Source organism: Dromiciops gliroides, chromosome 1, assembly GCF_019393635.1.
Source record: "Dromiciops gliroides isolate mDroGli1 chromosome 1, mDroGli1.pri, whole genome shotgun sequence".
Lineage (NCBI taxonomy): Eukaryota > Metazoa > Chordata > Mammalia > Microbiotheria > Microbiotheriidae > Dromiciops > Dromiciops gliroides.
Window position 1 is genome coordinate 586,713,222 of NC_057861.1, and position 21,369 is coordinate 586,734,590.

General features: G+C 37.4%; 1 protein-coding gene across 4 annotated transcripts in view; it reads right to left on the reverse strand.

Annotated features, from left to right (window-relative positions):
* PARN (poly(A)-specific ribonuclease) overlaps positions 1-21,115 on the reverse strand; it is a 184,044-nt gene extending 162,929 nt beyond the window's left edge. For 3 of the 4 annotated variants that reach the window (XM_043977525.1, XM_043977524.1, XM_043977527.1), the window contains exons 1-11: positions 20,522-20,606; positions 19,993-20,070; positions 18,430-18,509; positions 17,688-17,755; positions 17,522-17,603; positions 12,446-12,506; positions 9,519-9,684; positions 6,315-6,380; positions 5,482-5,520; positions 4,201-4,243; positions 1,206-1,286 (exon numbers count right to left, since the gene is read on the reverse strand). In XM_043977525.1, coding sequence (XP_043833460.1) covers positions 1,206-1,286; positions 4,201-4,243; positions 5,482-5,520; positions 6,315-6,380; positions 9,519-9,684; positions 12,446-12,506; positions 17,522-17,603; positions 17,688-17,755; positions 18,430-18,509; positions 19,993-20,070; positions 20,522-20,540 — 783 coding nt within the window. In that variant the 5' untranslated portion in view covers positions 20,541-20,606. Of the gene's footprint in view, positions 1-1,205; positions 1,287-4,200; positions 4,244-5,481; positions 5,521-6,314; positions 6,381-9,518; positions 9,685-12,445; positions 12,507-17,521; positions 17,604-17,687; positions 17,756-18,429; positions 18,510-19,992; positions 20,071-20,521; positions 20,607-21,083 lie in introns of those variants that run through there. The other variant, XM_043977526.1, reaches the window with a different exon arrangement.
* Between the last annotated feature and the right edge of the window lie 254 nt (positions 21,116-21,369).

Below are 21,369 nucleotides of genomic sequence, written 5' to 3' on the forward strand. Positions count from 1 at the left end.
CATGGACAAGTCAAACAGGATAAGAATGGATAGATGTACTGCAAAAAGTACCCAGAGCAATGTCCTCACAGATCCACTGCAATAATTTACCTTGTTAATTCAAAATGCCATAGTATAAATTGCCTTAAAATAAAACTACCCCCCCCCAAAAAAGAATGAATAAAGATACCCATTCACAAATAAAAATCTATTACACACAACATAGGAAGGGTTCAATCTGAACATTAATAAAATTTAACTTTGTTAAGTAAAAATAAAGGCAGTTAGGTGGCATAATGAGTTCAAATATGGCCTCAAATGCTTACTAGCTGTGTGACCCTGGGAGAATCACTTAACCCTGTTAGTCTCAGTTTCCTCATCTGTAAAATGAGCTGGAGAAGAAAATGGCAAACCATTCAAGTATCTTTGCCAAGATAACCCCAAATGGGGTCACAAGTCAGACATGACTGAAACAAATGAACAACAACAAAATAAAAATAGCTCAGAACAAATAAGCAAATGCCACTAGGAACTTAATGTTTCACTAGGTAGAAAATATTTATCTTTTACAAAAATTCATTAATATAATTTCTACTATATTGTTTTCCTCTTAATATTTAAAATCAGTTTTCCAATGAATGTTCCAGTAATTTTTTAAAATAATAGTTTTCCAAATAGTTTCCAGAATATACACCACTTGCAGCAGATCATTATCCAAAATTTCACTCACGTTAAATTATAATTCATATTACATATGCTAATGAGTATTTTAAAAAATATAACTACAAAGAGTAAAACCCTACTGCAGAACTAATTGATAATCTAGTATTAGTCCTATCCCAAAACAAAAATTCAACTTGTATTTTCTTACTCATATGTGGACATGGAAAAATCAAATTAGAGGTGTTAAAGTTTGACAATATCCTTTCCGAAAAGTAAACGATGATTAAAAACACCACTTTCTATAGGACTGCCTTGTATAATATGTGCAGACTGGACAAAGATGAAATCAAATACATATCAGTAACTGTGGAAGAACATAATTCATTTTGTTGGCTATGCCTATACTGTTACTTGTTAGCTTTAATTTTTTCTACTACCTATTTTTTCCTCCAACCCATGAGTTAAATTTTTCTGGAGTGAAAAACTTTTCCTCAATTTATTAACATGATACAGATGAAAAAGTGTCAGCTTTATCTAAAAGCAAATAAATGGAATCAACTTACCTGTTCTTTAGCATGTTTCTGCTGTTCTCTCCTTTTACGTTCTTCTTCATCTACTTTGCTAATAACAATATATCTTTCTTTCTGGAAAAAAAAAATCACCAAATTACAAATAAAATATCCTGGAAGCAACTTAAACCCAGAAAAAATAAAAAATCTGACGACATTGGAAGCATTCACCAATTTTATCATTATTTTCGATGTGTAGAACTCAGTTACTAGTATTTTGTAGTCATACATTACCATTTAAAAACTTGGGTCAGGGGGCAGCTAGGTGGTGCAGTGGATAGAGCACCGACCCTGGAGTCAGGAGGACCTGAGTTCAAATCTGGCCTCAGACACTTAACACTTAGTAGCTGTGTGACCCTGGGCAAGTCACTTAACCCCAATTGCCTCACCAAAACAAAACAAAACAAAACAAAAACCCAACTTGGGTCAGCATACCCATTACAAATATTTTCCCATGTCTTATTTATTCAACTAAATTGATTACAGTTCAGAAAATGTCTAAGTTATTATTAGAATAAGACACTGGAGGGGCAGCTAGGTGGCGCAGTGGATAGAGCACCGGCTCTGGAGTCAGAAGTACCTGAGTTCAAATCCGGCCTCAGACACTTGACACTTACTAGCTGTGTGACCCTGGGCAAGTCACTTAACCACAACTGCCTCATTAAAAAAAAAAAAAAGAACAAGATACTGTATTTAATGAATTCATTACATTTAAACATTTTTGGTTCTGAGTTTATTCAATATCTGAAGGTGTTTTTTTAAAGCAATGCTTTGAAAAAATTCTCATTCTATTTCTGGCTATTTGTGGAGGGAAACCCCCTGATATTCTATATGTTCCATATCATATCAACTAAACACTTCGCCAATATTTACTCTTTTGATAATTTATGCATTTGAAGTTTTTACAAAGGAAAAAACCTGAGAAGTCTAAATCTTGAATGAGCTAGATTTGTTTGTAAGTACACGTTTTATCCACAGCCAGAAAAGATTTTAGTAATCTAGTCTAACCCTTTCATTTTTACAGTTAAGGAAACCGAATCCTAGAGAAATAAAACATTGTGCCCAAGGTCACACAAATAGTAATTATCAGAATCAGAATTCAAACCCGGCTCTTCTGATTCCAAATCCAGGGCTTCTTCCACTATACCATACTTGTTCTCGAGCTTCCTTCCACTCACTGCTTTTTAAAAAAAATAACAAGGGGCAGCTAGGTGGCGCAGTGGATAAAGCACCAGCCCTGGATTCAGGAGGACCTGAGTTCAAATCTGGCCTCAGACACTTGACACTTACTAGCTGTGTGACCCTGGGCAAGTCACATAACCCTCACTGCCCTGCAAAAAAACCCAAAACTGACTTTTAATCTTTTTCTTTTTTTTTTTTGGGGGGGGGGAGGAGCAGGGCAGTGAGGGTTAAATGACTTGCCCAGGGTTACACAGCTAGTTAAGTGTCAAGTGTCTGAGGTCAGATTTGAACTCAGGTCCTCCTGAATCCAGGGCTGGTGCTTTATCCACTGCGCCATCTAGCTGCCCCCGAAATAACTAACTTTTAAGCAGCGTTTTACTTTATATTGAGACTTTCAGAAAAATGTTACATTAGAATCAATCCCTACTTCTTTTTTTTTTTTTAATCCCTACTTCTTAGTAATGTCCCTGATACTTTGGGCCCCTTTTGGGGGCAGCTCTGCTTACAATCTATCCATTTCTGGTGTCTAGAATGACAGAATCTTAGAGTTGGGACTGTAAAAGTCACCTACCATATGTACCCTGTATCTGAAGTGGGTGGTGCAGTACAATGTCCCTGTCTCCACATGACAATCCTTCAAAAACTTAAAGACAGAGATCAAGACTCACCTCCCTAATTCTCCAATTTTCCAGACTAAATACCCCCAGTCATTTCAACCTATCCTGTAATACAGTAAGCATTTCCACCACTTGCTCTTGACATGCTCAAACTTCTCAATAATATCCTTCCTAAAAGGTGACACCTAGAACCGAATGCAATTTGCCAGATGTGTTATAATCAGTTTTATCACCACCCGTTACAGTTACTCACTTGGCCTTGTTCTAGACTGTAACGTAGTCCAAGACAGCATTAGCTTTTTTTATGACCACAACACACTGCTGACTGATACTGAATCTCCAATTTCTTTTTAAAGAGTCATTCATCCAACACATTTATTATCTATTATCTATAGCACACCATAGTAGGTGCTAGTTAAGATATAATGGTTAAATAATAATTACCTGAGTTTCAAGATCTACTACCAAGTATATCACATACATTACCTCATAATACTTTTGAGCATTCTCATTCTCCTTACATTCTGCCACCATGTACTTGTGAAACTGATCCCTTGACAGTGTAGTACACTTATCCCTACTAAATTCAGTTTTATTTCAGCTGACTGTTCACATCTCTCAAGCTCTTCAGATCACATTTTGTCACCCAATAGAGAAGCCATCCCACCCTGATCATATCACCTACAAATCTGATAAGTGTTGTCTATGCCTTCATTCAAGTAAATGAAGAAAAATTACACTATCAAGATAATGAAGTTTTTAGTGTAATCTGCTAAGGTCTTTCCTTCAGGTTAGCACTGACTTTGCTTTGCCTCTGATCAACCAGGTCTAAACCTGCCCAACTATATGATGATCTATCTAATCAAGAGTGATATTGTAAAAGATTTTGTCAAATGGCTTTCTATTTTACCAATGTGCATAAGAGACAAAACCTAACCTAATATACAGATGGGTAGTTTGGTGGATACTGAGTGTCAATATCTTATTATATGAACTTTCTCCTTTTTTTGCAGGGCAATGAGGATTAAGTGACGTGCTCAGGGTCACACAGCTAGTAAGTGTCAAGTGTCTGAGGCTGGATTTGAATTTATGTCCTCCTGAATCCAGGACTGGTGCTTTATCCACTAACCCACCTAGCTGCCCCCTGAACTCTCTCTTAAACATTAACTTGAGTTCATTTTTCGAATTACCTTCTCTGTTTCTAAAGTCTCAACATGTATGCCTTTGGGATACCTAGAAAAAGAAAATGCATTATTAGTAAATGAGTAACTAATAGCCAACAATTAAAACCCCATGCTTAATGCTAGAGTAGTAAATGCCCATCTATATTTCAACCAAATGGAATGACTGTCATTAAATATGAACCACACAACACTAGAGGAAGAATAAAATTTTACTTGCTCTGAAAAAAGTTTAATAATTTTTTTAAGCTATATTTTCTCACTAGTATTCCTGAGTAAAATGCAAAATGCTTAAGAGGGAATTGTTTCACATTGCTTAAAAGGGAATTGTTTCATCTTTCTCTATTTACCATATAGAAACATTATGTACTCCGTGAGAAAGATCTTACATTTTAATACTGACAATCTTCAACTTCCCAATATAGTCAAGCATATAAGGAAGCACCTACTTTGCCTAATTGCACTTATTATTAAAATCTAACAGATCCTATTTAATTTGAAGTTTGCAACAAGACCTTTGATATTTAAGAATTTAACAATTTTCTGTTTTGGGAAAAGTTTAAGAAATGACAGCTATATTTTATGTTGGTAAATTACTTTGTATCAGTTTGACTGGGACTGTCTATTACCTGCAAGAATACCTAAATAAGGAATCAGGCTGAGTAAACTGAACAATAACCCTACTCTTTGTAAATTAAGATATTATTAAAATTTATTACTGTATTCAAAGTAAATTTCCAAATATCTAACAGTAAACTACAAACCTAAAAAAAAAAATCCAAAGGCAAATAGAGATGACTACATGGTCTTTATCTTTCCATTATTTATGTCTACAGAAAAGGCACTCATCTGAGATCTAAGTACACTGTGCAAATTATGATGATATATACTCCAAGCAGCAAACTCTTAAACTGCACCAAATATCTTACAGTAGCAAAATGATAACATTTTCGTCTTCAAAATTGAAAACAATGATAAAAACCAAGAAACACTTTAAAAGATTTTAATTTCCAATCAGTATTTTTCTCCAGAAAACTATTTGTGGATATAGGTTTAAATTAAAAAGAGCATTTGTACACTAGTTTAAAACCAGTAATATAACTTAAAATATAATCTTTATTTCTAGTCTATACCTTTCAAAGTATTATATGGGAACTATTCCTTTGTATGGCTTGACAAAACAGCAGAAATTCAAAATAAACCTAAAGCTAAGAGATTATATAGAATCTTTAAAACTTGGGTCCCTCCCAGAGAGCTCCCAGGGGAAGTTAATACAATATGAACACTTACTTCCAGCTCAAAGTCTGATAAATTAGTTTCCTTTGAAACCTACAAAAGCAAAAGAAAAAGTATTATATGTGGCACATTCTGAGAAAATTAACTGGTCAAAAAGCAGTTAGGGAAAACATTGCTGTAATTTAAAAAATATATCCTTATTTATCTAAAATATTCCTTTTGACTACAGCATAAAGAGCATCTAAGCAGCACAAGAAGCATCAACACTCATTTATGAGGTTGTTTTAAAAATACCAACTACTAAGAGAGACCTCTGGATTTCCAAGTTCTTAGAATATGTCCATATTTTCATGGTAGTGAAGGTACTTAAAAGTCACTGTCAACCAATTTCTGTACCAAGCATCTATCATAGAATAGAAAAGGACTTTAAAGTTCACCAATACCCCCATCCTCCTTTCACAGATTAGGAAACTGAAGGCCATATGGGTGAAGCACCTTGCTTGAGGTGACAGAAGTACAGTAAATGTTATCTACACAAAAGTCTCCCAACTCTAAAGCCAGTATTTTCCCACTTACAATCAATCATTCCTTCTCTTGCAAGCTCTTCATATACTTACACAAAATTAGAGGCTGCATATACATGAAAGTGCAGTACAACTTTTGGGTCAGCAAGAATTCACACACCCAAAAGAAGCTTGACCACAGAAAGGTAAGGTATTCATTTGGTGTCTCAATAAACAATCTGTACTTACTCTATCAGAGCTAACAGTCCTCAAACCCCAGCTGTTTGCAGAGTGGGTTTAATCAAAGCAGACTCAGTGTCATGCCACACAACATAATTTTCTTTGCCCAAAAAAGAATAGAATGTTATATAGAGAGCAACCAACCCTGTGCATGGTTCTAAATCCAAGTTCTTGTTTTCTTCATTTTGTATTAAGTCTTCTATTTTCTCTCTAACAAAATGGAATAAGACCAAGAAAATCATATTTATAGAATCAGTTAGACCCTCTAACATAATTAAATTAAAAAACCTAAATATACAACATACAATAATACAATAAACTTCTATTTCTGCCTGGCTGCGTCCAAGTAAAAAGACAAGGACTGCTGTTAATGCTCAAGATGGGGAAGAGAGAGCTGGCACTGGTGATGTACTCTCCTCACCCTGGTTGACATGAAGTCATAAACACGTGGCCATGCTATTGCTTCTCCCCTTGTTGCATCTATTCTTTCCTGAGGTGAAGGAGTATTACAGAAGGAACCAACTAGGCTGTGACCTGGTGAACTTCAAAAGGTCAGAAAAGGTAACAGAGGCCCAGAACTGGAGTCCACGCCAAAATTTAAGAACAGTAGCACCCAAGCCGCCAGCACAGCCTTGAAAAGTGTCCTGGCCCAGGCATAGAATAACCCAACAGCCAAGATGCTGCATTCTACAAGTAAGGGATCGACTGTCCATCTGCTAGCCATATTTAGAAATGAACTTGATTGGGAGGATGTTCTATAAAAACTGCTTTAAGTTTGAGTCCACTATCCCCAGGGACTGAGGTAGTATAAAGAAGAATGTGCCTCTGGGTGTTGAGGAGAAATGTTTGTGCTTTTCTTCTTGCTCTAGTTGCTCGGTAAGTACTCCTTTATAAAAGGTAATTGATGCTAACTGGTTAAAAGAATCTCGGGTGCTAATCACTGGTAAATGACATTAGAGAGAACACACTAGAATGGAAGCTTGAGACAACAGCATCAGAGAACCCTGTATTCCCAAGGGTACCCCCAGTATCCTGAAGAAAAGATACAGATCAGTGTGAGAGCTGGGATAAGGATCCCCAAAGTTTAAACGAGCTACATTTTATTAATGAACAAAAATTGGATCTGACAGAAATATCAGAAGCAATCATCCAAAGTTAGGCTTTCCCAAGGCAATGGAGGTTCTTTTAATGTGAAGTTCTATAAAGACAGAAATCATTCCACAATTCCATTATATCTCCCACAGAGCCTTAAACAAGAGGTGTTCAATAAATGAACATTTGACTATTTGAAGAAAAAAGATCGTAAAAACTTGGTGCTGGCATTCTCTATTTTTTAAAAAAATGAGATGGGGGGCAGCTAGGTGGAGCAGTGGATAGAGCACCGGCTCTGGAGTCAGGAGTACCTGAGTTCAAATCTGGCCTCAGACACTTGACACTTAACTAGCTGTGTGACCCTGGGCAAGTCACTTAACCCCAATTGTCTCACTAAAAAACAAAAACAAAAAAAAAGAGATAGGTAAAATTTTTAAAAATTAAAGTGAAACTTTCTGGGTACCACAGAAGATTTGCCTTTTGTTTAGCTTGAATAGCAACATATTACTGTCAGTTTCACATTCTTATATTTAATGAAACAAGCCTTGTCTGAAAATTAAGCTTCAAAAACAAAACAACAGCAATAATACTTCAATAAATAAAGAGGATCTATTTCAATGATAAACTTCCTTGTCAAAAACTTTGTCATGATGCAGACACAAAACAGAGCATAAACATGTATCCCAGAACATGTCAGAAGACATATGACTCCCTCTTCAATAATGAAGTCAATACCCTGACCTCTCTTAGGATGAGACTAGGAGGTGTTCCACAGTTATAACCCTGAAAAGTAGTGAACCCGGACTTCTAGGCAATTTCAGTCCTGAAATGTGACTTCCCTTCAGCTGAGCCTGACCATATCCAAATTCCCTGAAACAGTACTCTAACCTCCTTTTTACAAGTAACATGGCTATTTATATACAAATTTATGGCATCATGGTGCCAGTGCTGATGAGCCTGGAACTTTCCCATATGCCTTCACCCCACCCTGTTCTGATAAAAGGAGATTTGTTCCCACAGCATTTGTTAACTAAAAATATCAGTATATAAACAAAATTTTTCATTTCTTTCAAGATGGAGAACTCAGTCCAAGAGCACAGTTAAAATAAAGTTGTGAAAGACACAAGCAGTTATATGTTCTACCAGTCTGTTTTATCACATATTTTTATATCTGTTTAGATACTTTTCTACAAGGGTTTTATTCCTTAAATTAAAAACGTGATGTCAATATACACTAGTAAAAAATGTAGTAAGAAAACCAAAATGCTACATATTGACTTTTTACCTCTTAATTTTAGACTATATCATATAAATATTCATTTGGGGTTGAAATGTTGGCAATGTTAAAACTACCTGCTATCAGAAGCCCAGGTGTTAAGAAGATGAGGTATAGCATTCGAAAACTAGGTTCAAATTTCAGCAGAGCACCAAAATATATTTTTTTTAAAAATCAGATAATCTGATGTACACTAATCAAGATTCAATATTACATATTCTAAAAAATAAAATATAATACATTTATTAAAAAGACTACATCTGGGGGCGGCTAGATAGCACAGTGGATAAAGCACTGGCCCTGGATTCAGAAATACCTGAGTTCAAATCCGGCCTCGGACACATGACACTTACTAGCTGTGTGACCCTGGGCAAGTCACTTAACCCCCATTGCCCCGCCAAAAAAAAAAAAAAAAAAGACTACATCTTCTAAGGAAAATCTAATTCCAATACCACAGATTAAAACTGTGAAAACCCTCGTTCATTTTCATTTCTGTATTTATTGCTTTCTCCACTAAAAATTAGGTATCCTCTCCCTTTCCACCAACTACACTCTCATTCTTCTCCAATGTTTAAATAAATAAATAAATAGCAAAAAGAGTTTAACATAAATACTTTTGTCTATCCTTAATATCATACTTCCTCTTGGCAAATAAACAATTCTATCACACTCATAGGCATGAAAACTACTGACAGTCAATATGAAAGTATGCTTGCCAAAAAGATTTTTACCATGAGAACTGTTATATAAGATAAACAAGTTTAAGTAATGTCATGAAATTTTATTTCTAATATAGTTATTATATTTATTCATACATATCATAATTCAAGTTGACCCAAAACATTAAGTCTGTAGACTATAAAAACCTAACTTAATAAAATCTGACCATAGTACTTTTTATTCCTGTACTAACACTACCATTAAAGTCATTTCACTATTTTAATGAATATACTTTTTATTTGTTGGTTATAACAACTTACACCACTTTTTCAATAAATTTTTTCTGATCCTCTGGAATAATCACGGGACACTTTGAAGTATTAGGAGATATATAGGACAAAGCTCCAGCACCATTGGATTGTGAACGTTTTTCATCATATTGCTCCCGCAGCTGTCTTTCTTCTTCCTGATTTAAATATGGAATTCCTAAAAACAACATTTTATTAGTAGACATAAAATTTGAAAATAATTATTTTAATAAATAAGATTATGGCAATTCAGCAAAGATTTACAATCAGGCATAAACAGCTCAGAATCAACACAAAAGACAATCACATTTGGTAGGCCAAATAACAAAAAAGCCTTCAATACATTAGATCTTAAATATGTAAATCAAAACCGTCCTCCAAAAGTCATCCTAGGAGGCAACAAATCTTTTCCAACCAAGCTGCCATTGCTCCCAAACTTTTTTGCAATACCTCTTCTGCAACTATCTTGAAGAATCAATTTGTAGCCCTTCATAGACACACAAAAATCCGTTTTCTTATTAGACCCTTCACTGTGGACAAAATACAGATTTATCAAACTTGTTCATTCACCTTAATTGTAGGCAATTTCAAATGACTCCTGGATATTTTCAAAAATTAACACTTTCAATGAACCAAGGTTCATCAAGATTGAGTACAGTCAAAATAAACAAACTCTACTGTCAAGAAAGTTGCAAAAAAGGAGCTACAAAAATACACTAAGCAATGACAGCATAGAATGGCAAGGGTGATTATCTTAAAACAACACAACGGTTACATGGATATTTATGTACAAATGTATACACCCATCAGACCCTGTTTAAGTCAATGCTATTAAGCATTCAAGAGTTTCTTAATAAATGCTTACTAAATTAATGACTCCTAGCAGCCTTAGCCCTGGTGGAAAACATTTACAACAGGGTAAGATATATAAAATGAAGTAATTAAGCCATTTACATAAGTATTTTCAGCTCTGCATAAAATAGATATTCTCAAGTCCTAATGACTATACCTCAAACAAATCAATATATATTTGAAAGAAATAATCAAGACTAAATTGCAGAGAAGGTACTGGCTTGTATGGGTAGAAACCATAGGTCTAGTCCCTATCTCTATCTTTATCCCATATCAAGTAATAAAACTTGATAAAGTGGGTATATGTAAACATATTATTTATGCATATATATATATATATATACACACACACATATATATATAACAATCATATTAAATACATTATTTTTAAAAGAGAAAAAATAGAAACATCAAGTAATATGACCACCACTCAGTAGTGAAATACCAAAGCAAACATGCCCTAATCCAGAAAAAAAAAGATCTGGCTTCACTCCGGTAATAGAATCAACCAGAGATGTCTCTCATTCAACTTGATGATATATTACACCATAAGTTTTCTCATTCACTCTCAATATCTTGGTGCAAATTTTAGTCTTTATAGCATGGGTTCATTTCTAGGGTCCCACTCTCGAAGAGCTCCCATAAATCAGATTTTCACAGTACACCTTAAAAACTGTCTCCTGTTCGATGTGAGGAAGAAGGAAATGTGTTAAACACCTACTATGTGCCAGGCACTGTGCTAAGGGTTTTAATAAATATCATTTCATTTAATCCTCACAACAACTGGGAAGTAGATGCTAATGTTCCCATTTTACAATTGAGGAAATTGAGGCCAACAGTGGTTAAGTGATTTGCCCACAGTCACACAGCTAAGAATCTGAGGACAAATTTGAATTAAGGACCTCCTGACTCCAGATCTGGATTTATGGGTTAATCAAGCAATATATTAGAAACAGTTTTTTTTCCTGCCTACATAAACCCATGAGAGCTGAAAAAGCTCCAACTGCAGTTCATGATTCGCCTACAAGAAAAGACATTTATTAGGAATTGGGGGGGAAAGCACCTTTTCAGGGAAGCACATCATGTACTGGGGTCATTTGTTTCTCCCACTGTTCTTTGACACTTACATTCAAAAATTAAGTGTCCTTACTAGCTGTGTGACCCTGGGCAAGTCACTTAACCTCAACTGCTTCACACACACGCACAAAAATTAAGTGTCTACTGTGTACAAGGCCGTATGCTCGACCTTGTTTAGAAGAAAAATACAAAATATATACAAAGTAATATAAAAAAAATTCAAGAGAGAGAGAGAGAGAGTACTAACAACTGAAAGGGGATTAGGAAAGGCTTCATGGCTAAGAAATAAAGGCCTATTTTTTCCAAGTCAATATTCTACTGATGTGAGGACTCCCTCTGCCTGGCTACAAGTCTTGGAATACTAGTCTCCTTTTGCAATATGAGCAGGCTGCAACACAACAGATAACGAACAAGAAGAATCAAGACAAAAGCCAGTGCTTTCTATCTCTTATTGCTTTATATGATACTTTCAACTTTTTTAGAGTGGGACAAAAAATAATTTTCAAGAGGACAATGGAACTAACCACTGAGGAGATTAAGAAAGGCCTCATTTAGGTTTTATCAAGCAGTTAAGCTGGAAAGGAAGCTAGGGATCCTATGAGGCACAGCTGAAGAGATAGCATTCCATTTCCTGGAATGCACTATGTACAGGGACTAGCTAACAGACTGGTCAGAGGATCTGCGAGCTTATCACCATGGAGAATGAAACCCATCCATGCCTATTCATCCTGAACTAATCTCATACATCTCCAAAATCTACCACACTGGGGCCCATCTAATAGCTAGGGGCCTTCCTCTTGCTCTCTTAACACTGAATGAATACCAAGAGATTGCGAGGGCTTTCCTTTAGTTATCTCTAACTCTCCAATATATGACTGACCCATCTTTTTATCTAGTCGTACATTTCCCCAGATAATACACAGAAAATTACAATTAGACTACACCCAGATCCATGCCCTATAAATTTAGAAGCTTCACTACTTTTGAAGGCAAGTAAAAGCTAATCTTACCATTGCGAAAAACTTTATTAAAATCAAATCCTTGGTTTGCCAGAAAGTCTATGCTTGAGCTCTATCAAAAGAGAAAACAGAATATGTTAATAGTGAAATGAGTAAAAGGTATACACTCTCTAAAGCTGTGCCTAGTAGCAGAGAAGAAACTCATCTGGGGAAGAAGGTAAAGACAAAAAAGTCAAAATAGCAATATGCTACCTAGAAATAGGTGTCTATCCCAATATTCACCAAGAATTCATTTTATTATTAATTTGTATTATTAATTAATGCTAATTCTGATTTCCATCTCTTGAAAATAAAATTCTTCCATCATACAAGGTTTCAGGAAAATATTCACTGTGTAAGTCAAGGCCCATAACATTTATACTACATACAAAAAAAAGTCTGAGTAGGAAAAATATTCAACTAATATTATTTCTCCCCAAATTAAATGGAGTATATACAAATGTAGATTATTTTTAGTCTTTTTGCAAAAGTCAACATTCAAACAAAACTACATTTTCATAATATTCCAGGTCAAAAAAAAAAAAAGGCTGCTAAAAAAGAAAAGGAGACGTAAACTGAAATTTATTTCTTAAAAAATACACATACTCGGTAGTTTTCTAGAGTTTAATAACAAGCAAAGTAAGGTCAGGACTATTTTCCCCTTTTCTTTGTTTTCTCCCAGTTCTATGGCCAAGATTCACTGCCTCTTGATAAAGAAAGAATCCTGCTTTTGTCCCTTCTACAGCTGAACATTCTGCCAATTCAATACTTCACTACAGTTATAGTGGATTAAATACATGATATGTCCAATTCAATTGGAGTTCTCCAACAGGGACACTAAAGGATATGTTCTAAATGGCCAGCTAGGTGGGGTTCATTGGATAGAGCACCTGCCCTGAAGTCAGGAGAACCTGAGTTAAAATCTCACCTCAGACACTAGCTGTGTGAGCCTGGACAAGTCACTTAACCTTAATTGCCTTAAACATCCAGGGCCGCCTCCAGTCATCTTGATGTATATCTTGCCACTAGACCCAGATAACTCTAGAGGAGAGAGTGAGGTTGGTGACCTTGCACAGTCCCCCCCTCACCCAAATCCAATTCAGTACAAGTCACCCCAATGTCATGGTCCTCTCTGGGAACGAAGGACAAACAACAAAACAATATTAAGGGGCATGGTTGTCCTTCCTGACATTAACTTCAATAGTTAAAGACATTCTAGTCTTCTCTTAACTAACTGTGACTACATCATTTATGAAATGATCTAAATCTTTCCTAAAGCTATATATTATCAGTCTGTACTACCTCTTGGAGCTACTGACTTTGTAACATTTTACTTCCCTTACAAGTGATTTTACTATTGACTAATACCCTACTATTGATTTTGTAATATTTTATTCCATTTATCCTAAATTTAGCACTTTCAAGATTTAAAGGATGCTATCAAGTTCCTAACAATGGTATTCAGTATGTCCCTCTTCATTCAACCCACATTTTCTTAATTTTATGGAATCTTAAAATGTTACTGAGTGGGATGCAGCCAAAGGAGAAGAGTAGAAAGAAACAGTACAGCCCAGTTCCCACACAACTTCATCAAGAATAATTTAAGAAGAATATCAGACAGAGTAGCAAAAGGAAAATTGAAGGAGAAATTACCTTTCCTGGCATCTTTCCTACCCAAGATGACAAAGTTGACCAATAGGCAAGTGACTGGGGCAGGAACTGTGGAACAAGGGGTGGCTGGGATCAAAGATTCAATAAGCAGAGCACCGAGCTAGGCAAAAGCTCAGACACCCAGAGTTGATCAGACTCTGCTCTGGGTTCTTGCCCAAAAGCTCAGGGCAAGAACATGTACTCAAAGCCTAGAACTCCAAGCTAAGCCAACAGCACAGGGATACCCAAGATGGATCATTCAGTCCTGGGCCCAACCTATTAAGATTATCCCGAGCAGCCCAAGGGGCTTAGGACAGTTGCTCAAGGACTGCAGAGCTAATCATTGACTCTACCACTGGCCAAGGACTGAGGCTTCTGGCTGGAAACACAGTACCAACTCAGTGGACTCAACTCCTAGAGTTCCATATTAGATGTGCAGTGCAGAGATGTCCAGAGTTGATCTTGAACAAAACCCCAGACAAGGCCAGAATCTCAGTGCCCAGAACCCCCATTCTAGGAAAGTAGCTTAGTGGGATTTTCCAAACCAGTCAGGATCACAGACAGCCCCAAAAGAATTCCCTAATTCTTTTGGCCAGCAAAAACTGGGTTGCCTAGAACATATTGCTGGAAGAATGACTAAATAAAAAAAGATAAAGATCTATTTTAGGCCCAGAGGAAGAAAATAACTCCAAAAATCTTACAGGAAAAAAAAGGAAGCCTCAAAGCAAAACATATCTAGCCCAAAACACCAATTAGAATTATTAGAAATTGTGAAAGAGTACAAAAGCCAGTTTTTAAATGATATATGAAGGGGGAAAAGTAGAAAAGAAATAAGAGCTATGGAGGAGAGACTAGGAAAAAGAATTAATAGCTTGGCACAATAGGTACAAAACCTTAACAAAGTAACAGACTTCCTGAAAATCTGAATGGATCAAAATAAAGTTAACTCCAGGAAGCAAGAAATATTAAGATAAAGTCAAAAGATTTTTTAAAATACATGAAAATATAAGGCACCCGTAGCAAAAACAACTGATCTGGAAAACAGATCAAGGAGAGATGGTTTAAAAATTACTCAACGACCTGAAAGCCATGACCAAAAAAAGGGCTTAGACATCATGTTTCAAGAAATCTTCAAAGAAAACTTGCCAGATCTTTTAGAACCAAGGGATAAACAGAAAATAGAAAAAACAAACCATCACCTCCTGAAAGGATCCTCAAAATGAAAACTCCTAGGAACATTACAGCCAAAATCCAGAAAAAATACTGCAAGTAGTCATAAATAAAAAGGCCAAGTATAATGAAGCCATAACCAACACCACACAAAATTTAGCAACTACTAACAGAGTATGGATTATGATATTTCAAAAGGTAAAAAGACAAAGATTTACAGCAAGAATAACAGCCAACAAAACTAAGTATAAACCTATGGCGGAAAAAACGGGTCTTTAATGAAACAAAGAGCTTCCAAGCATTCCTGATAAAAAAGCAAAAGCTGGGTAGAAACTCTGAAACATAAACATAAGAATAAAGAGAAACAAAAAGATAAATATAAGTGGGCATTTTGAAAAGACTTAAAAAGTTGAAATAATTGCATTCTAATGAGGAGAGAAGTAAATGACATAAGCATCCCCAGAGAACTATAATATCAGCTGGGATCATAAAGGGAGTCAAACAAGATGGAGGCTTAGGAGTGTTTTGTTTTTTAATTATATTGTAATGAGCTTAAAAGAAGAGGATGGAGAAAAAGGATACACTAGAGAAGAAAGGAGATGTAGCGGGGGGAGATAAATAGAAGTCTATAAACAAGGAAAGGGTGGAAAAAGGACTCACTCGAACCTCACTATGAATGATACAGAATGAAGCAAAAACAGGAGAATAATCTAGACTATAACAACAAACAATTTTGAAAGATTTTAAGAACTTTGATCATTCCTATAATCAATGATGATTCCAGAGGTGCAATATCTTGATAATTTATGAATGCCTCCTAACAGAGAGGTGATCGGCTACATATGCTGAGTAGCTAATGTCAGAATCTGTTTGTCTTTGAGTATTTGTTGGGGGGGTGCGGGGTTCCTGAGGAGGGGAGGGGGGTAGTGAGAAGCTAAGAAGGCAGATTCTCGTTAATTGCAAAAAATTTAATTTAATTTTTTTAAGTTATAGAGGGACTCAAGATCATCTAGTTCAACCCTATCATTCTGCAAAGAGGCAACATGTTGTAGGAAACCTCAGTTTGAATCTAGCCTCTGCTATTCACTATATGCCTTTGAACACAGACTTGTCATCTATAAAAAGAGACTAGATGATCTCAAAGTTTTTATTCAACTACAATTCTGTGACAATAAAAAAGGGAAAGGGAAAATTCAAATCTATTCATTTGTTATTTGTGAAAATCTACCTTTGGGGCAGCTAGGTGGCACAGTGGATAGAGCACTGACCTTGGAGTCAGGAGTACCTGAGTTCAAATCCAGCCTCAGACACTTGACAGTTACTAGCTGTGTGACCCTGGGCAAGTCACTTAACCCCAATTGCCTCATCCAAAAAAAAAAGAAAATCTACCTTTAATAAAATGCTCTTGGGGAAAAAAGTTGAAATTAATGGGTTTTTTTGGAGATCTAAACTCCAGAATGAATCTGGGAAGGATTCTCTTTGTAAGAGATTGCTGGAAATTTCAAAGGGTTAACCTGTTGTTTGTCCTTCATTCCCAAAGAGGACCATGACATTGGAGTGATGTCATGACTTGCATTGAATTGGATTTAAGTGAGGGAGGGATGTGTAAGGTTACCAAACTCATTCTCTCTTCCAGAGACGTCTGGGTCCAGTGGCAAAATATATGAGGGGAGGGGGGGAGCTAGGTGGCACAGTGGATAAAGTACCGGCCCTGGATTCAGGAGGACCTGAGTTCAAATCTGGCCTAAGACACTTGACACTAGCTGTGTGGCCCTGGGCAAGTCACTTAACCCTCACTGCCCCGCCAAAAAAAAAAAAAAAAAGAAAAAGAAAAAGAAAGAAGATATACATCGGGATGACTAGAGACAATCCAAGATGTTTAAGGCAACTGGCGTTAAGTGCATTGCCCAGGGCCACACAGCTACTAAGTGTCTGAGGTGAGATTTGAACTCAGGTCCTCCCAACTTCAGGGTCAGTGCTCTATTCTCTTCTCCACCTAGCTGCCCTAGGGTTAAGCTCATGGAAACTCTTAAGTCCACTTCCTTCTAAGAAATATTATTGTGAGTGCTTTATGAATTTTCACTATGTAAGGGTTCCTTTGAATGTCTTATATGTTTTCTGTATGTGTTTATGGTTTCCTTCTAAGACTTTTCATCATTTGCATTTTCTATAGGATGAAATAAATACTTAAAGTATCACTTATTCATGATTACAAATAATGGAAAAGCAACTATTGACAAATAAAAAGAACTAAATTTTGCTACTAACCTGACAAACAAATTTGACATCTGGTGAAGTTCTACTGAAGGGTTTTGGGAAAACATAAAAGTTAAATGACTTCATTATATACCTATGAAAATGAAAGATACAAACAAATTAGGAAATTATATTACTCCACAATAACAGATAATTAATGCTTTAAAAAATAACCTACTTTGAATCTGTGCTGTCATACTTAAAAGTGCAAAGGCCAAATTGAAATAGCAAAAAGTCCATGGAATGCTGGAAAAGAAGAAAATAACTTGTCAACCAATATCAGAGGAGAATGAAGTTTCTTTCAACTGAAGCAATAATAGTTTTTTAACCAAACAGAATTTCTACATCATTTAATTCCACTTGGGCAAAAAGTTTCTGGGACATCACATGAAAGCTTTTAACTCAAGGAGGACATTTATTTAACTAACCTTATCAAATATGCTCAGACAACCGTTATATCAACTATAATTTTTATATTTGGGTAGCTATTTTATTTCAAAAAGTCCTATTATGGGGCAGCTAGGTGGTACAGTGGATAGAGCACCGGCCCTGGATTCAGGAGTACCTGAGTTCGGATCCAGCCTCAGACACTTAATACTTACTAGCTGTGTGACCCCGGGCAAGTCACTTAACCCCCATTGCCCACCCCCACCCCCCCAAAAAAAGTCATATTAGCCAAAAGTCAAGTTTAAAAAAAACCACAGAACCATATCTTGGTTACTCTAAATAAAATATACTGAAATTTTCATGAAATGCTTTTCTACAGATATTTATGTTGTTGTTTTAATTAATAACACTGTTTTATGGTTGGGGCTTCTTCAGAAAGTATATTTTACAAAAGGTATGCATGATTCCTCTTCACAACAATTTAGTGGGGGAAAAGATTGAAAAAGTAGAAAAAATGTTTTTAACCAACTTGCCTTTTTAAGTTTGTGATACCTTTCTTCTGGGGTATCAAAACCATTGGTTAATGCAGTAACTGAAGGTCCATCACTGATTCCTAAAATTTAGGAAATAACATTTTAAATTTAATATTTTAATAATTTTCAATAATTAACATATCATGTAGAAATTCAATAACAAATCAAAGCTAATGTAAATATTTTCCAGAACAATATACATAGCTTCATATCTTTGCATGCAATGAGTAAATAGAAATTCTTTTGTCAAGGAGAATTATTATTAACAATCATTATCATCTATAAACATACATTCAATCATCTGTCAATCTAAAGTCAATCTTTAAAAATCCCACAATGGAATTTTGATTTGAGAGAGCAAACAAACTTATTTTTTAAATGGGTTCATTTAACAGTCACTTTCTTTCAGAAGTGGAAATACATCTGCAAACATCAATATGCCATATAAATTAGGGGTTTAAGAATATTAACTCCATTAAAGTCTTAATTAAACACATTATTCATGTTGTAGAGGTAGTCCTAAATTCTAATCAATGCCAGCAGAGCATAAGCTCACATATATCCTAAGTACAGGAATAGATAGTACTCTGTATATTGTGGAAGGATCTGCATAGTTAAGAGAGGCTCATCACCAGAAGTTTGGCTTTCAGGTGATGAATATTTTTCCTATCTATATCAATCTTCATTTTGTGGATAAACTAGTAACATCAGCAAAAGGTGTTTTTGAAAATGCATTTAACAGTGACCCAAAAATTTATATAGAGCCAATGAATCAAAAATTTTGGCCAAAAATATGTTTAATGCATCATCAACAAAAAAATTTTCAAGGGAAAAATTTTGTTAATATCACCAATTTAAAAACAAGATGTAAACTCTGCCTCTTTGAGCTTCAAGAAATTTATAGACCAACTAGGCCATCAATTTCCTTTGTAAACAACTGAGTGGTTTTCCACATTTGCCAATCAATTCAGCCACCAGTCAATCTGGGAACAAACCCAGGAGTTTGAATCAGGGGGGGAAAGTGATAAAACCAGTTTTAATTAAGAATATCAGGCTTTTGTTTAAAAAAAAAATAGTTGTAGACCCACTGGTCCAGCATTATATGCATAACCTCTGCACTGTCAATATGTCTACAACTACATAGAGCTTCATCCTTATTTGTAAGTTGTCCTATTTCCCAATCAACAGAAGATGCCTTGCCACCACCAAAGCCAATCTAATTGCTGATTAGATAGATAGATAGATAGATAGATAGATAGATAGATAGATAGATAGATAGATAGATAATTACCCTACATGGTAAGATTCATTTGTGGTTCCTAAAATGTTTGCAAAAAATAACCAAACACAAACGATCTCTTCAAGGTACACCTATGGCATATTGAAGTAAAATGAGATCCTGTGTGGTTAATTCATCTGCCCCAGGTTACCCAGTAGAGTGGAGCATAAGGTTGGGGATGCTACCAAATGTGGCCATGGACCAGAGTTGACCCAACAGCATGTCCCTAGTCGTCTACAAGCAAGCTTTGGGAGAAGACTTCATCAAAACCCTGGACGGGATACCTGAAAACTCCCCATCGATTGCCAAGAAATCCGCCTCCTCAATGGCCTGGTACACTTTGTGAAGATTACTTTTAAAATCTGCAGAGAGACGGAGAAAAGGCTCAGACCGGGGTCCTGAGCCCTCCAAATCTGAAAACAGGAGGCTGAGGGGAAGCGGAGAGGGGAGGGGAGGGGAAGGGAATGGATGGAGGCATTCGAAGCACTCACAGCCCCTAAGCTGCCCAGGGGGGAAGGGAGCGCGGGGGGCGGGGGGGGGGGTTGGGAGGTGGGGGGCAACAGCAACAACAGCAGCAGCAATAGCAGCAGCAACAACAATGTGGGGACGGAGGAGAGCGAACTGGCGGCGCGCGGGCTAAGTGCGCCGCTGAGAGAGCTCAGGGGGGTCGGAGGGCAGCAGCCAGCCAGTCTCCAGGCCCGGCCCCTGAGGCCTTGACAGAGGCCCGGGGGTCGGAGCCCGGGCCAGGGCTGTGAAGGGAGGGTGGGAGAGAACATCGCGGAATCGGCAGCGAGAGAGAGAAGAGACACGCACTGCTCCGGATCATCTCCATCCTGCAGCCTCGTCGTCACCCCCCCTCCCCCCCTCCCAGCGGCGTCGCAGCAGGCGGCAGCGGCAGCCGAGCCCTCCTCCACCTAAACTGCACCGGGTGGCAGTAGCGGCGCGGCGGCAGCGGTGGTGAGGGCGGGGGCGCGCGCGCCCGACACTTCCGGAAACAGCGCGTGCCGACGCGCGTCACGTGGCCGGCCACGTCTCCCGGAGGGGCACAAGGCCCCGCCCCGCTTCCTTTTGTCGAGTCCTGCCCTCCGGGCGCCCTCGCTTTCCCTTCCGTGGGTGAGGCAGGTCTTCCACCTAGAATGCTTAATGTCGTTCGCACATTCGGATCTTTTGCTGTCGCGACCTTATGACGCTATCACAACCCAAGCCCGCCTCTTAATTCGGCAGCCCAGCCTCCCAGTGCGGAGCCGCTCTTCAAAGGGGGAGTCCCCGCTCCTGGAATGGCCTGATTTCCCCTCCCTCCCCCCCGCCCCCCAGCCCCCCAGCCCCGGGCTACGTAGCAGCTGCTGGAGTGAAAGCTACGTGATCCCGCACGTACTGCCCACTGCCGTCTCCTCTTTCTCACTTATCTTCCACCTCTCCCCGTCTGTTGGCTGCGTCCCCACCGCCTACAAACATGTCCGTGTCTTCCCCATCCTTGATCTGTGCAGTCCTATGTTTCTTTCTCCCTTTTGCGTCTAAACGCCTTGAGGAGCTAGTCTACAAATAGATAATCCCCACTTCCTTTCCGCTCTCTGTGCTCGCTCTCTTCAGTCTGACTTCGGACCAAATCATTTAACTGAAACTGCTCTCTACAAAGTTATCTTTCGATTGCCAATTCTAAC